The 15395-nt window shown below is 45.8% G+C and overlaps 1 protein-coding gene across 4 annotated transcripts in view; it reads right to left on the bottom strand.

Moving 5' to 3' along the window:
• Nucleotides 1-15395, bottom strand: part of LOC100054641 (xanthine dehydrogenase/oxidase) — a 72295-nt gene that overhangs the window by 17662 nt on the left and 39238 nt on the right. For 3 of the 4 annotated variants that reach the window (XR_011426512.1, XM_023619291.2, XM_070236548.1), the window contains exons 14-25: nt 14730-14914; nt 13064-13238; nt 11809-11892; nt 10172-10341; nt 7877-8000; nt 6042-6161; nt 5095-5191; nt 4097-4221; nt 3176-3309; nt 2668-2755; nt 1370-1456; nt 11-202 (exon numbers count right to left, since the gene is read on the bottom strand). Coding sequence is in view for 3 of the 4 variants with exons in the window: in XM_023619291.2 (XP_023475059.2) it covers nt 11-202; nt 1370-1456; nt 2668-2755; nt 3176-3309; nt 4097-4221; nt 5095-5191; nt 6042-6161; nt 7877-8000; nt 10172-10341; nt 11809-11892; nt 13064-13238; nt 14730-14914 (1581 nt within the window). In the remaining variant the exon portion in view is untranslated. The remainder of the gene's footprint in view (nt 1-10; nt 203-1369; nt 1457-2667; nt 2756-3175; nt 3310-4096; nt 4222-5094; nt 5192-6041; nt 6162-7876; nt 8001-10171; nt 10342-11808; nt 11893-13063; nt 13239-14729; nt 14915-15395) is intronic. The other variant, XM_070236547.1, reaches the window with a different exon arrangement.

The following is a 15395-nucleotide window of genomic DNA, read 5'->3' on the forward strand; positions in this document are numbered from 1 at the left end:
CCCAGCTTACTTCCTCTGCAGGCAGCCCACAGGTCACCGCAATTTCGCTCATCCACTGTTCGGCAATGAGCATTGCCTGGGGCGCCCCAAAGCCCCGGAAGGCCGTGTTAGATGGCAGGTTGGTCTTGCACACCCGCCCAGTGCCCCGGATGTTGGGGATTTTGTAGCAGCTGTCCATGTGGAATAGAGCTGCTTGCATTACCTGAAACCGAGGAAAGAAATGGCAGAGAGCTGTGCATTGATTTCATTGGCTTCTCCAAAAAGGTATTTCACGGGCTGCATCCATCCCTGCCTTTCCCAGCACCACGTGAACTGCTATTGCCCAGGCCCAAATTATTTCTTCCCTGGGATATTGCAACAGCCTCCTTACTGTGCTCCTGGCCTTCAGTGCCCAAGCGAGCTGATCAGAGAGCCCCTTGCAGAGAGGAGCCACACCCAAGTGGAGACAATGGGAACTCTGCATGTCCTGAAATGTTTGATTTTTCAACAGGAATCTATGCATATATAACTAGCATGGTTATAAAATTAAAAGTTAAATAACTTGAAAAAGTAGTACCACTAAGGTAACTCTGTTAATTTTCAAAATTGACAAAAATACATGCTTATGCAAGTCTTGTATAAGAACATTCAAAGCAGATTATCCATAAAAGCTAAAAACTGGAAATAATCCAAATGTCCACGGAGTAGTGAATGGGAAGTAAAATATGGTTTATCCCTACAAGGGGATATTCTTCACCACCTAGGGGCTGGGAACAGGAGTGACTGCAAACGGGCACAAGAGACCATTTTGGCTTATGGAAATGTTCATAAACTGGATTATGATAATGGTTGCATGACTCTAAATTTACGAAAAACCATTAAATTATATACTTCAAATGAGTGAGCTTTATAGTATGAAAACTATACTTCGATGAAATAGTTAAAAAGAGTAATTCGACTCATCAACTCAAATTTTAAATAATGTATAATGTAGAAAATGGTCGTGTGTGCCCACCTTAATCTCATCCAATCACTATTTGGTGTATGTTCTTTCACACATTTTCCCTGCATATCATTATGTATACATATTGCTAATATTACATTCATACACATACAAGATCACCATGCTGTACATAAAGTTTTGTAAGTAACTTTGCATGCTTGGCAAGAATAGGAAGGACGAGTTTCTAATCAGAGAAGTAATAGGATCATGTCTGTACTGTAGAGATTAATCAAGGATGGAGAGCCCAAAGTGGGGACCATTTAGGAGACAACTGCAACAATAACAGGCAAGAAATGAGGAGGACTGTAGTCATATGCGCAAACAGGTTGTGGGACATGGCTTTGACCTCCCGGTCACCCCCGGGATGCAGGGGCGGGTCCTACTTACAGCCTCAGAGAAATCAAGGGTGTTCCCAGCATTGCTGTAGTGATTCACCTCCAGAGCCACAATCCTCCCAGTCTTCATGAAGCCAACCTGTCAAAAAGGCGAGGGATTTCTCCACAGTCCCCTTCCTCTGCCTATCTCTAATCATTTCCTCCCACCTACGCTACCTGGAGGAAATGGAAAGAACAGGACATGGCACCACGAAAACAAGGTGAACTTAACGGGTGTAGAAGAGAGGACCTGACATCTCCCCAGTGACATACCCCTGGATCCTCACCTCTGGACACCTTCTCCCCAGCCTCCTCCTTTCTACCTACTCCTGGCTTCTGGTTCTACCAGAGGGAGTGAGAAGGTAGAAAAGAGGGTGTCGGTCATGAAAGGGTTGGGAAGAGAAATGAGGAAAGATGCTGGAGAGCTTTGCCACAGATTTTGGCCAGCAAACAATAAAAGTAACACTTTGCACGAGCACGAATGTGCTTTCACACCCCTGACCTTATGTAACCATCAAGACAAACCCTACAGGCCACTTCATAAGTGAGGAAATGGACCCCAAAAGACCAAGTTACTTTCTTCAAGCCCACTAAAACAGGGGAATGGGAGAAATACAATCCATTTTGGGGAGTTAAATCATGAAACAAAGTCAGAGTAGGTCAAAGGGGAGATTTTCAAAGCCAGCTCCTTGAGAGAGAGGGCTCCCAGGTTTATAGAGCTGCACGGGACCTGTAAGGTTATACTGGTGTGAACAGAGAAGGAGCACATGGTCAGAACAGGAACTGATCATCCACAAAAGCCCAGAAAAGGGACTGTCGCACAGGGAAATTGGGCAGTGCCCAGCCACACACGGTCTGGCAGGGCAGGTGCCCATCCCAACAATGTGTGCCTGTCCAGGCCCCTGGGAAGTATTACTCCTCATTGTAAATTACCAAGTGGTCATTCTGATTTTTACATCAGACTGTCAACACACTAACATTATGTCATCCTGCAGGATGGATTTGCCCCAGGTCTGCAGAAAAATCAGGTTTCTGAGCCTGAGAGGAATAAGACCAGATTTGGACCACAACAAATTCATAAAAGTCATGAACACCACCCTGTGATGTTGCTTTGGAGCCAGCTTCCCCCAGCATCACCCCTGGAAGCTGCTGTTGGCCGGTTTGCATTTCTCTCGTCGCTATTTCTTCTTTGAACTTGTACAGATAGTCATGAAGAAACTCAGAGTACATCCCAGAATCCCTGGGTCTTCATCCCCAGTTTCCTAATGAGATGGCATTGCCCACCCTGGCACAGCCCCCGACATCTAGAACCTTGTATCTGGCCAAGAAAGGATGTCTGCCGCCGGTTATCAGCATGTCCTCGTCACGATCCAGCATGCAGCGCACAGGGCAGCCGGTCCTGAGGGAGGCATCAGAGGGTGAGAAACCTGGGAGTCTCTACACCAGCCCAGCTCTGGGAGTCTCAGGGATGAAAACAGCAAGGAAAACTGTTGCTGCCTGGTGCACAGAATAGACCTGCACTGGGCTGCTCTACTGGCTAGACATAATGTTGTACAAGGTGAGGAATGTGAGGATGGGAGGTGTGTCCTTGCCCTTGGGGCTCTCACAGCCAGGTTGGGAAGATAAGACATGGACACGTGCATCAGAACATAAAGAACCAGGCGATGTTTCCCTCACCCCTATACCCAAGAATTCTAAAAACAAAGAGCTGTGAAAATGCAAAAGCAAGGGGAATCGACTTCCCAAAGGGGGAAACCCAAAAGCATTCCTGGCAGAGGCGGCCTTCTTCTTTTTCCCAGAGTCCACTGGGAGAACTCACTTGTATGCAGCCAGGGCCACTGCCGTGGACACCAGGGTGCTCCGGGTCTCCTTCCCTCCAAAGCCTCCTCCCAGTCGCTTCACTCGGACCAAAATTCGATTTGCTGGAACCCCCAATACGTTTGCAACGAAGGCCTGGGGACAAAAGAAAAAGCCCTCACACTGAATGCATCATCTTGCCCTACTGCAGGCCTGACCCAGAGGCTGCCTCACATGCACAGGCCTGACTACTGCTGTGAAGTCTGAAATTCCCTGATTGGGGGATCCCCTCCCCTCCCAGTGCAGTCCTTGGGAGTGGTGCTGGGGTCTGGCACTCATCAGTCACTGTAGTCTGAATTCAGACACTTGTGCTAACCAGAGGGGTGAGCAGCTGGTCACAGCACACTTTCAGAGCCAAAACTCATTCCAATTGGCCAGGAACTGGTGGGTCATGAGAGTAGGACCAGTTGCCAAGAATGCTGGCAACCACTGTCACATCACAGGCAGTAGAGAAATGGGGAGTGTTTCCTCTGCAGAAATTTGTTTGAGCTGCTGCAGATAATTTAGTGGTCCCTGTGGCTACTACTTAGCCCAACCCCTTCATTTACAGAGGAGGAGACTGAGGCCACATAGGATTTGAGCAAGGCCATGTAGCACTGGAATGATAGCAGCTAACACTTACTAGTCTCCATACAAATATTAAACCTCATCTAATCATTACAACAACCTTCCAAGCCCCATGTTATGGATGAGAAGGTTTATGTAACAAGCTCAGTGACACCAGCTTGTTGGTGACAGGGTCTGGCTCCAGGACCACTAACCCAAATCCCATTCTGGACCAGCCTAGGCCTGCCTCTTCACATTCCCACACTGCCGCTCCTGATCTGCCAGGAGCTCCCTGGAGCCCTCCCCAGGCCCTTGAGCAGACCCATGGGTCACCTACTTGGGTCTTCATGGTGTTCTGTGTAGACACAAAGAGCTCCATCTCCCCTGCCTCGCCTTTCGGGACAGCGATGGTGCAGTGAGTCTCCAGGTAGAAGTGCTCTTGGCCGCCAATGTAAAACTCACCTGGGGAAGCAATATGACTCCCAAGTGAGTCCTGGTTGCACAGGAGGTGAGTTTGCTTAAGGAGAGAGTGTACTTGCCAAGTGCCCTATGCAGGAACCAATGGCTCACAGGTAACTTCTAGGTTCCCCAGTTGCAGTGGAAAAGGGTCTCAAAGTCTTACCCACCTGGGAGCTGAATCCCCGACCCCGACGGAGAAACTAGAAAGATATTGAAATGCATCAGGCATGAAGCTATCTTCTCACTGCAGCTAGTGGAAATCAAAGATTTCAAAACTATACTCATAAAATGTTGGAAAAGGTAAAAAAAAGAATTAATAGATACGACTGAAAATATCTTCCAGAACTGAAGCTATCAGGCCTGATGGAGAATTGAGTTACTAGTGACTTAGTGATGCACAACAGCCAATGTAGAAAACAATTCCACAAGGAGTCTGATCCGCAGCCTTGTCCTGGGGTGAGAGCAATGGACCCAATTTCACACTGAGGAGGGTCAGGGAGGAGGGGAGGGGGAGCACCAGCCTTCAGGCCCATGGGGAGGGCCAGGAGTCTGTGTGGTTAGAGGCCTGGCAGACCCAAGGGCGGCCAGGCATCTATGGCCATTATCTTCCCCAGACAGTCTTCCAGATCCCACACACTCTCATCTCTCTAGAATCACTGAGATATATCCAGCCTCGAGTCAGGGGAGCGGAGATTAAGATGACTGAAATTCTTCCCCAGCCAACTGTCTCCTACTTTGTTATAAAGATCAGAGGACCTCTTCTGTTAGGAAATGATAGGAAAGCACTTCCCTGCCCCAGGACTCAAGGGACAGCTCTTGAATTTCATTCCCAAACCAGGGCCACCCCATCCCCACTGCTGCCTGGTGCAGCTGTACCTGAAACAATGTTATCTGCTTCTGCAAAGCCCTTCTGGAGGTCTCCTTTCTCAATCTTGAGCTCAGATCCATAAAAGGAGTTGTGTTTTATGGCATCCTGAGGGTCATAAAGAAGTGTCAGTGACTTGGCTTTCAGGAGAGAAAGGTGGATTCCAATGGGGGAAGAGAAGCTGTTGGAACGGCTGCCCTTCTCTTCTCACATAGGCATCTCGACAAGCTTCTTATACAGACTTAAAGTGAGCTCACACGCAGCCCGCAGGGTCGCATTCCTCCATTTCCTCATATATACATGGACAAGCTCGGATCTTGAGGAAAAGCAAAGAATCCCTCAAGGAACCAAGTGGAGCTGAAACTGGGAAGGAGGAGCTCAGTCGGCCATTAGTAGACTGAGTCTAGGATCACGATGGGGAAGGTTTCATAGGACCACACAATCCCAGGACTGGAAGAGATTTTAAAACCTATCTAAAAGAAGACGTGGTGTATATATACATATATACAACAGAATACTACTCAGCCACAAAAAAGACAAAATCATGCCATTTATGACAATATGGATGGAGCTCGAGGGTATTATGGTGAGCAAAATAAATCAGAAAGAGAAAGGCAATTAGACAAACAAACAGACACATAGATAAGGAGAACAGATTAGTGGTTACCAGAGGAAAAGGGGGGAGGGGGAGGGTGAAAGGGGTAGGGGGACACTTATGTATGGTGACATAAAAACTTGACTGTTGGTGACAAACATGATGCAGTCTGTACAGAAACTGAAATATAGTGATGCACACCTGAAATTTACACAATGCTGTAAGGCAATATGACCTCAGTAGAATTATTTTTAAAAAACCTATCTAGTCAACCCCCCTCTGCTCGAATCTCCTCTAGAGGATCCTAATAAAGGTGCCTCCAGGGAGCTCACCCCTCTCCATAGGAAGCCCGTTCTCTGTTACCTCGATTGTGATAATGGCTGGAAGGTCTTCATAGGTGATTTTCACTGCCTGAGCAGCTCTCTGTGCATGTTCTGGGGTGTCGGTGACCACAGCACCAATGATGTGCCCAACACAAGTCACCTAGGAGCAGAGCCAGAGTGCTGAAGAACATAACTGAGCTCCTCATGAAGCAAATTATTTTGGGTTGTCCAAAAAGGCCAAGGAAATCCCTGCTCCCCCAGTTTCCTGCTAAGGCCCATTTTAGGAATTCCCTGGGGCTCTTTATTTCCTTATCCTATTTGGAGTTATGTGCTTCTTCATAAGTGTTTAGAATCAGTAGAACTGAGATAGGAGTTGCAAGTCACTCATATCAGGATGGCAAGCTCACTTCATTTCATGGGCCAATTCTGATGATTTAGTACTGGCAGCCTGTTGAGAAGCTGCCCAGGATAGAATGTGGTGATTGATTAGTGATGTCTGTCATGAGCAGCCAAATGGGAGGTGTGGCAGCACAAAGTGCATTTGTCCGCTCGGATCTACTCCAACACCCTTGTTCTTCATGAGAAGAGACAGAGAGCCAGAAGGCAAGATCACAATTGGCTCATGACTAGAACATGACTAAATCTTAGACCCTGCCTCCCAGTTTCCTTGTCTTTCCACCATCCCCACTTTCTTCTACCTTCCATTCCCCAGATTTGTACCAGAAGCTTCTCAAAGGCAGTAATTATGTCTTATACCTCATCTAGATGCCCAGAAGCCATAGTTCCTGACTGGGGGTTCTTAGACTTAATGACCCATAAACCAATTTTTTTGTTAGATTTTTAGAATGGTGATTATTGCTTTCTTTTCATTTAATAATTTAGTCCCAATAAAAGCTTAATGGATCTCCTTCAGAGATAATTTTCTCCCAACATCCCCCCAAAAATAAACAACAGAAAAATTCTCCAACTCCTCACTTTGGAATACGAGGTTTCTGACAATAGGAACCAGTACTTAGCATGCCTGTCTCTGGTATTTATCTCTCCAGGACCCAACTAAGTTATTAACTTAATTCACTAGCACAGCGGTTGTTGAACCTGGCTGATTCTCACTGACCGCAATGCCAGCAAGGGTCTTAGAGGCTCTGGAAGTCTGTAAAGCAGTTTGTTCTTCGTTAAAGGCTCTCCTTTTGGAGTCTTTGTGTCTTGTGGTTGTAGATGTTCATTCTCTGCTTCACTTTTATGTCAACAATAAGGTGAATTTGCTCTCCAGCCACACCTACCCTCCTCCAGTTTGCAACAATTGATCTGTATTGGAATTATAAAGTGACTGTCTGAGAGCTATCCTAGAAGGATATGGATTCTAGTAGCAGCTATCTTGAAAGTTTGGAAAGTTTTTCTTTTTTTTTTGTCAGAACTCCCTATGTAGTTGAAATCAATAAATGAATTTTCATATAAGTGAATTATCAATACACACAGTGGTGGTATCATGATTTCTATTCTGGCTAGTTTGTTTAATGTATTTTTATTTTAATTTTAATAAGGCAACTTCATATTTTACCCTTAAGAATCTGATTACTGGTTCAAATACATTCAATAACCTTGTTTTAATGCCACTTTGGCGTGGAATCATCCTACTATGTACAAATAGCAGCCAGCACTTAAATAAACACGTAAACATTAAGTTAAAATTAAAAGTGCTTCCAGGCACGTTCTATCCTCTTAGTGCTTTCCCTGAATACTGGCCAATGGCATGACGGCCACAACATGTGCAAATGCACCCTCTGATCAAGATTAGGGAATTGAAGAAATGAGCATAAATTGAAACTTAAATACTCACTCCGCTAACTTCATAGAAAAAAAAAATCCAAGACGTACCTCATCCTTCGCAAAGACTGTTTCATCATTAAAATATCCAGTTTTGTTACTCCCCAGAATATCATCAACGGAGAGAAAGCAAACAAACCCTTGCACCTTCTGAGCTTCTGAAGTATCGATGGACCTGCAAGAATGAGCCACATGAAGGGCCAGGCAGGAAAACCGAAGAGGAAGACCTGTCCCAGATTGGACACCTCTGTCTTCATTTCGATGGTTTTTTCTCCACTCTAATTCCTCCCGTCTCCACCTTCTATCCTATCCTGTCCTATTCGATTCGATTCTATTCTATCCTATTCTGTTCTGCAACTGTTGATCAAATGCTTACCATGTGAGGCCACTGTGCTGAGTGCTATGGGGGATATGAGATGAACAGGACAGGCCTGCCCCCATGGATCTTATACAAGGTCCTCTTCTGGTCTCCAAGTACGAGGGAACCAAATCATAGTGAGTAGCATTTACTTGGAGAGCTCCAGGAAAAAAAAAACACATCACAGCTAATACCCATCCAGAATCAGCACATTAGAGCCTTTGCTGTACCACCAATCCAATGGCGCTGAACACTGTCACGCTACTGAGTTTCTCTGCCCACATTCCTGGAGCTGTCCCAGCATGGTGAGGCACTCCGGCCAGAATTAGGCAATCCAAACCCCAAAGAGAGATTGCCTGGAGACTGTTTCAATTCTAATAGTCTAAACTACGTACTACGCAGTCTGGCCAATGCCCCCATGGGGAAATAGGGCAGAGGCCCCTAGAGAAACATGGAAACCCCTCTGAACTACCAGCCAACTTCCAAAGAGGTAACCCTCACCAGAGCCCCTGAAAGTCATTGTCATTATCCCCATTCTACATCTGAGGGAAAAACAAGGTCAGGGAAGTTAAGTAGCTTCTCCAAAGCCACCCAGCCAGAGAGCAGCACAGCTGGGATTAGGACCAAGTTTAAGCTACGAAGACCGCCAAAGTCAGGTGGGCTTGTGCTCTACCACACTCCCTTCCAAGAGTATGCAGCCAGGAAAGCCCTGATCAGTGCAGTCACTACAGAGTACCTTCACCCCCACTCCATCTTCCGCATCCCTTCAGACATCACTCAGACCGAGCAAAGCTGTCTGAGTGTAGACAGTGCAGGTCATGGTACTGTCCACATGGGCTCAAGACCAGGACAAAGGCAAATGAATTTAGCCCATGGCTGGACACCATAGCATCTGAAACAAACACTTTTTATGGGGGCGCACCTGGAAGAGTTGATTTATCTGTTAGGTTTTATCTGGGTCCAGGCCACCATTCCTGGAGCCTGTCTCCAGGCTAGGAGCAGCAGCAGAGGGAAGGCCAATGGTAAGGAGATCCCATCCGTATCCACGCAGTGGTAGGAAAGGGAAGGTTTCCCCAGCTGCTTTGCTCAGCGGGGCAGGCGTCTAACGCCCACCAGGAAATCAAGCTCAGCCTCAGGCCTGAGCATCCGGGGGCAGCACAGCCAGGTGCTAATGCTGCCTGGCTTCAAACTCCAGCTCCGCCTATGAACTGTGTGGCCTGGGGCAAGTAACTGACCCTGCTCGTGCCTCAGTTTCCTCCTCTGGAACATGGAGATAATAATAGGACCAGTCTATAGGGTTGCTGTGAGGAATAAATGAGCCAATATGTGTAAAATGCTTTAAACCAGGCTGCAGCAAACATAAGCTCCATGTGAGTGTTAGGTATCATCACTATTATAGAGGTGGCAATTCTTGCCATTTAGGCTCTCAAAGTGCAACAAATAGGTACAAGCGACTGTCCTCTGCTAGGTCCTTTGTGGAAACTCTGTCTGATCCTTACAAAAACATCCTATTACATATGGGGAAACTGAGAGCTGAAGCGCACAGATCAAGGTCACAGCTGCTAAGCCCTGGGACAGGGATTCAATCCGAGGTTTTTCAGACTCTAAGGCCATGTTCTTGCTTTTAGCGCTGATTCAAGTTCTCCTGAAATTTTGCCTTGAAGTTTAGCCCAGTATCCAAAGCGCAGATCTAACCTGGTCCTGTTGAAGGTCTTCAGCAGCTCCCATTGCTTGCCCAGGGCCAAGTGTAGTCTCCCTGCTCAGCACTTTCCCAGCCGGCCCCTGCCTACCTCCCTGATGTCATCCCCTCCCCCATCCCAGGCACCCCTGAGCCCCGAACCTCTCCTGCTCCTCTCCAGACTGGCTTTAAGATCCCCCTGTTCCTCTCTAGACCCAGAGACCCTGGAGGGGCCTCGTTATGTCGGCACCTCCAGTGCACGGCAGGGTGCTCCCAGCACCCTCCTCCTGGGTGTATTTACTTTACTCACTTGATCTTGGCGTGGGCCCGGGTGCTGGTGACCAGTCGGAGGGACAGCTCATTCTGATAGCGAGGGATGTCGTCACAATACACGGCCTCCCCACAGGCCTGCATGGATGCGCCCAGGTGGGGCAGGGGCCGGCCCACCATGTCGTCCTCAGTCTGACCCTTGGGCACCTCCTGGAACAACACGGTCACCAGTCAGGCTGAGCTGCAGAGGACACAGTTCCTCGACAGGCCCAGGGAAACCATGGAGAGCTTCAGGCCAAAGCAGACCTGAGGAGTGGGACTGGAGGAGGCAGGAGGGGCACAGGGCGAAGGAAACAGAAAGGCAGATGAGAAGCCATTGAGAAGGTGGTCACAGTCTCACTATATAGAGGAACAACAAAAAGAAGAGAAGTTTCAGCATCCACCCATCATTTGGGAAAAAAATTATGGTATGCTCATACAGTGAAATAGCATGCAACTGTGAAAATACTTTTGAAGAATTTTAATTAGAAGGAAAGAATGATCACATTAAGTGTAAAAACAGGACATAAAACTTTGTTTGAGTGTACATATAATGATTCAAATTCTGTAGAATAAATATATATATAAATATAGCATGTACATGTCCATATATGTCCATATATGTCCATATACGCATAGGAAAAAATGGAAAGAAGTAAAAAGAATATAATAATGATTTTCTCTTGGAGGTGGGATTTTGGGTGATTTTTATTTTCTTCTTTATTCTTTTCTGTATTTTCCAAAATAGTCTAAAATTTACTCATTTCATAATAAAATTCTGTTTTACGTGTTCTTCAAAGCAATAATAAAAATGGCTAATATTTATTGAATGTTTGCTATATGCCAGGAACTGTCTAAGCTATTTAGTTTTACTACCACATTTAAAGCCATCCTATGAAACAGGGCCCATCATCATCCACATTTGCAGGTGGGTGTAATTAACTCACCCGAGAGACACAGAGAGGAAGTCACTTGTCTAAGATTATACGATTATGAAATGACAGAGTTTGGATTCAAGTCCTGGCAGTCAGGCCCAGAGTTCACCATTTGGACCATTACACTCTAGTGCAGGGGTCCACAAATTGTGGCCCATGGGCCAAATCTGGCCCACTGCCTGTTTATATAAATAAAGTTTTATTGATACATAGCCACACATTCATTTATGTATTGCCTCTGGCTGCTTTTGTGCTACCATGACAGAGTTGAGGAGTTGCAACAGACACTGTATGGCCAACAAAACCCAAAATGTTTACAGGAAAAGCTGATCTTTTATCTAGTGTCTCTCAAAAAGTTGCTGTTGATAGAAAGGCTTTTTTTGTTTTGCATACGTGCTCCAGAGAACTCCTGGCTTTGCAGATTAGCCCCACAGAGGCACCAGAAAAGGCAAAATGGAAAAAAAATTCTTTAAGGAGCTGGTGAAGATGAGAGTAATCCCAAGAGAGAAATGTAGGTGAGCGAGAGGGGAAATAGCTTCATTGACATTAATACGATTCCCATTTTCTTCACTGGATAATTACGCACAACAGCAAGGAGCTTTAAGCACCTACATACAACAAGTAGGTCATTCGCCAATGGTCAGCATCATCTGATGTGGCCTGCAAGGGCCCCTGATATTAGCTGAACACCCACTGTACTCACTTGGAAGAGCTGGACGTTGGTGGGAGGGTCTTTCTGAAAGAGTAAGGTGGCACTGGCAAAGGTGGGATCCAGTTTACCACACTTCTGTGGAGGCAAGAAAACAGAAGTGATCATGACTATTTCTATCATTGATCCCATCCTTGGCTGTCCCCAGGTAGTAATTGTAACAATTGTCCTCCTCATCTTCTCATTTTACACTCATAGTACCGGCTGGATCTCTCTCAACATCCGAGAGTGGGCTCTGAGAGCTCAGTATTTCATAACAGCCTCTTCTCTCCCACCACCCCTGCACCCTGCATAATTAATGGTTTGTTCTTCTCCCCAACACCCAACAATTCCCTTCTTCCCGCATTTATGCATGCTGCTCTCTCTGTTGGGAATAACTTTCTCCCCCAGCCTTCCTGGAAATGTCTTCCTTCTCCTCCTCAATTCTGTGGGAAATATTTAATGACATGGGACATGTTCACAATATTTTAATTTTTTATACATTTCTGTATTTTTTGTTTTCCACAAGTTTATTTCTTTTATAATCAGAAAATATAGGTACTAACAACGTTTTTAAAAGAGGGATTTCACTCTGCTATCCTTCATATCTGTGAAGCCTTCTTTCCTTTGTGCTCCCCCCAGTTCCATCTCCTCAGTGGTCACACTTGGCTGGCCTTTATCCACTGTGTTCTCACCTACTTTAGCCTGCCCCCTAGTGCCTAGTGTAATCCTACCATATAAAAGGTGCAAAATAAATGAACCAATCTCAGGAGCTGGGTTCTATCTCAGCCAGCACCCTCTCATGAACACACATCCTTGCAGTGACCACATTCCCCCTGGCTGTAGCATTCTCACTCCACACTCTACATTCCAATCCTAACTACAAAGCCGCAGTTGTATCAGCTATACTACTGGAAGGATCATCTGGTCTACCAGGTGGCTGGTCCTTTTGCAGATTTTACAGTGAGAGTTAAAGAGAGCTGTGGCCTGTTCAAGTTTTCACATGAAGTAATGACACAGCCAGGACAAAAATCCATGTCCCTGACTCCAAGTCCAGCGCTCTGATTCTCAGCCACCCAGTTGGCTCCCATCTCTGTGTGGCTACCTGGTCGCCGCTCCTCTGGTCGCCGCTCCTCTGCCCTTAGATGTCCAGAGGAGAGGAGCAAGTTTACCACCTGGTCCACAGCACTCTCTTGCCCAGACCAGCTTCCCAAATCCCCAGACGAAAGTGCTGCAGAGAGTCTGCTCCTTGCCCAGGCCCCTCACTCACATCTTCCGAGTCCACTTTGCCCAGCTTCTGAAGCACCGTCAGGTAGAACTTGAAGAAGAAGCTGAGGGTGAGGGTGCGCCGGAACTCTATCATGCCACCAGGGGCGTCAGGGGCCAGTTGCAGCTCCTCCGCCAGGCCTGCACACACGTCCTGCAGCAGCTCCTCATTCCAGAACCTACCAGAGAACAGGTCATGAGACGGCGCTCCTATCCAGCCCTCAGAATCACTTGTGTGGAGTGGTACGCACAGGGCCTCAAAGGCATACGAACCTCGGTTCAAAATCTGGCTCAGACACTTATAGTTACATGACTTTAGGCAAGATACTTGACCTCCTTGTGACTCAGTTTCCTCGTCTTTAAAAATAGATACAATAAAAAAGACCACAAAAATAATCGTTAAATCTGCTAAGACTTTTCAATGCATTTGGCATTGAAACATTACTGAAAAAGTAATAAATGTTGTATAAATTTAGTTCATTTATATGAAACATTACTTTCAATTGAAATTAAAAATTGTTGTAGTCAAAGTTTGTATATTCATTTTACCGATGAGAATACTGAGGCATAGGAAGTTTAAAGAACTTGACTTATACTAACAATCTGGTGAATGTTGGAGCCAGGAATTGGAACCAAGGGGCCAAACTCCAAAGCTAAGCTTTATCTATACATGTGGTTATATTAAGGATTACATAGGGTAGTGCCAGTGAAGTGCTTGGTACAATTGCTACTATGTAACAGCCATAGGAATAGTGGTAGTCATACTAATAGTGTAGCAATAGTAATAGTAGTAGCAGCAATAGCAATAGTAGTAGTAGCATTAGCAATACTAATAGAAGTAACAGTAGCAGTGGCATGTGCAGTAATATTAGTAGTAGTGGAAGCAATAGTAATATTGTTTAGTAGAAACAGAGGTAATAGTAGCAGTAGAGAAAGCAGTGGTAGTAACAGCAACAGCACTAGTAATACTATTAGTAGTGGTGGAAACAGTAGCAGCCACAGTGCTAGTTGCAATAGTAATAGTGGTAGCATCAATAACAGTAGTAGTAATGGCAGTAGTAATAGCATTAAGAGTAGGAGCAGTAACACTATTACTAGTAATATCCAGAGTAGCAGCAGTAATAGTAGTAGCAATAATAATAGTATTAGTAATAGAAGAGACAGCGATAGTAGTAGCAATAGTAATAGTAGCAGTAGCCACAGTAGTAATACTAGTTATAGTAGTGATAATAGTAGGAATAGCAGCAGTGATAATACCAGTAGTGATGGTAGTAGGAACAGTAGCAATAATAGTAGTAGTAATAATACTAGTTTTATTACTGGTAGTAATTATAATAGAAGAAACAACACCAATAGCAGCAATAGTAATAATACTTGTAGATGCAATATACGTAGTAATAGTATTAAGAGTAGTGCAGCATAGCAATGGCAATAGTAGTGTTGCAGTAGTAATACTATTAGTAGTGCAATCAGAGGTAATACCACTAGTAGCAGCAGTAATCAGCAGCAAAATTACCCATGGCAATAGAAGTAGTAATAGTAGTAGCAGCAATAGTACTACTACTAGCAGTCATAGTAGTGGTAGCAGCAGCAGCAGGGGTAACATTAGTAGTAACAGCAGCAATAAGACGCAGTTGTAGCAGCAGTATCATTTTACTGTTGGCTCTTACTTTGACAGCTGCTTCTGAGTGGTCTTGAGGCCTGAGATGGTTCTGTCGGCCATTCCACCATAGCAAAGGGCCAGCTCCTTTATCTGGGCAGTTCCTGGCTGGAACAGGACCCTCATGCCACTGGTCACCTTGGGTATGTAATCTTCTCTCCCAGCGGACTGCTTGAATGCTGAGAAAAACTCACCCTAAAAAATAACAGAACAGAACCTGTGTCCCACCTTGGTTTGCAAGGAATGCAGATTTTGAGCCTAAAACCCAGGGATACGCGGTGAGGTGAGGTGATAATACCATTGCAAACCAGCAAGGAGCTGGTGGCAGGAATCAAAGATCGAGACATGACTGACAATCACATTCTTGGGAGAAATTCCAGATCACATTCCCAGGAGCTGGGAAAGGGTCAGGATTTCTCCCTGTTAGTCAGGAAAGCTGAAGGGCAGGGACAAAGGAGAACTGGGTGCTCTCAACCAGACAAACAGCTGGGAGGAGGCAAGGCACTTTCACAAGGTCTCCTCAGAGATGCCTCAGCCCCCTTGTCTCCCCATCCTGGGGCCAGCATCAGAGCCCACCCGGCTTCCCGGGGCTGAGGTGAAACCTCTGTTGGCCTGACTGCCTCTCAAGCAGATACAACAGGATGCCAAAGGGTGTTTGAAACACACCGTCAGCTTG

Source organism: Equus caballus, chromosome 15 (assembly GCF_041296265.1).
Source record: "Equus caballus isolate H_3958 breed thoroughbred chromosome 15, TB-T2T, whole genome shotgun sequence".
In the NCBI taxonomy this organism is placed as follows: domain Eukaryota; kingdom Metazoa; phylum Chordata; class Mammalia; order Perissodactyla; family Equidae; genus Equus; species Equus caballus.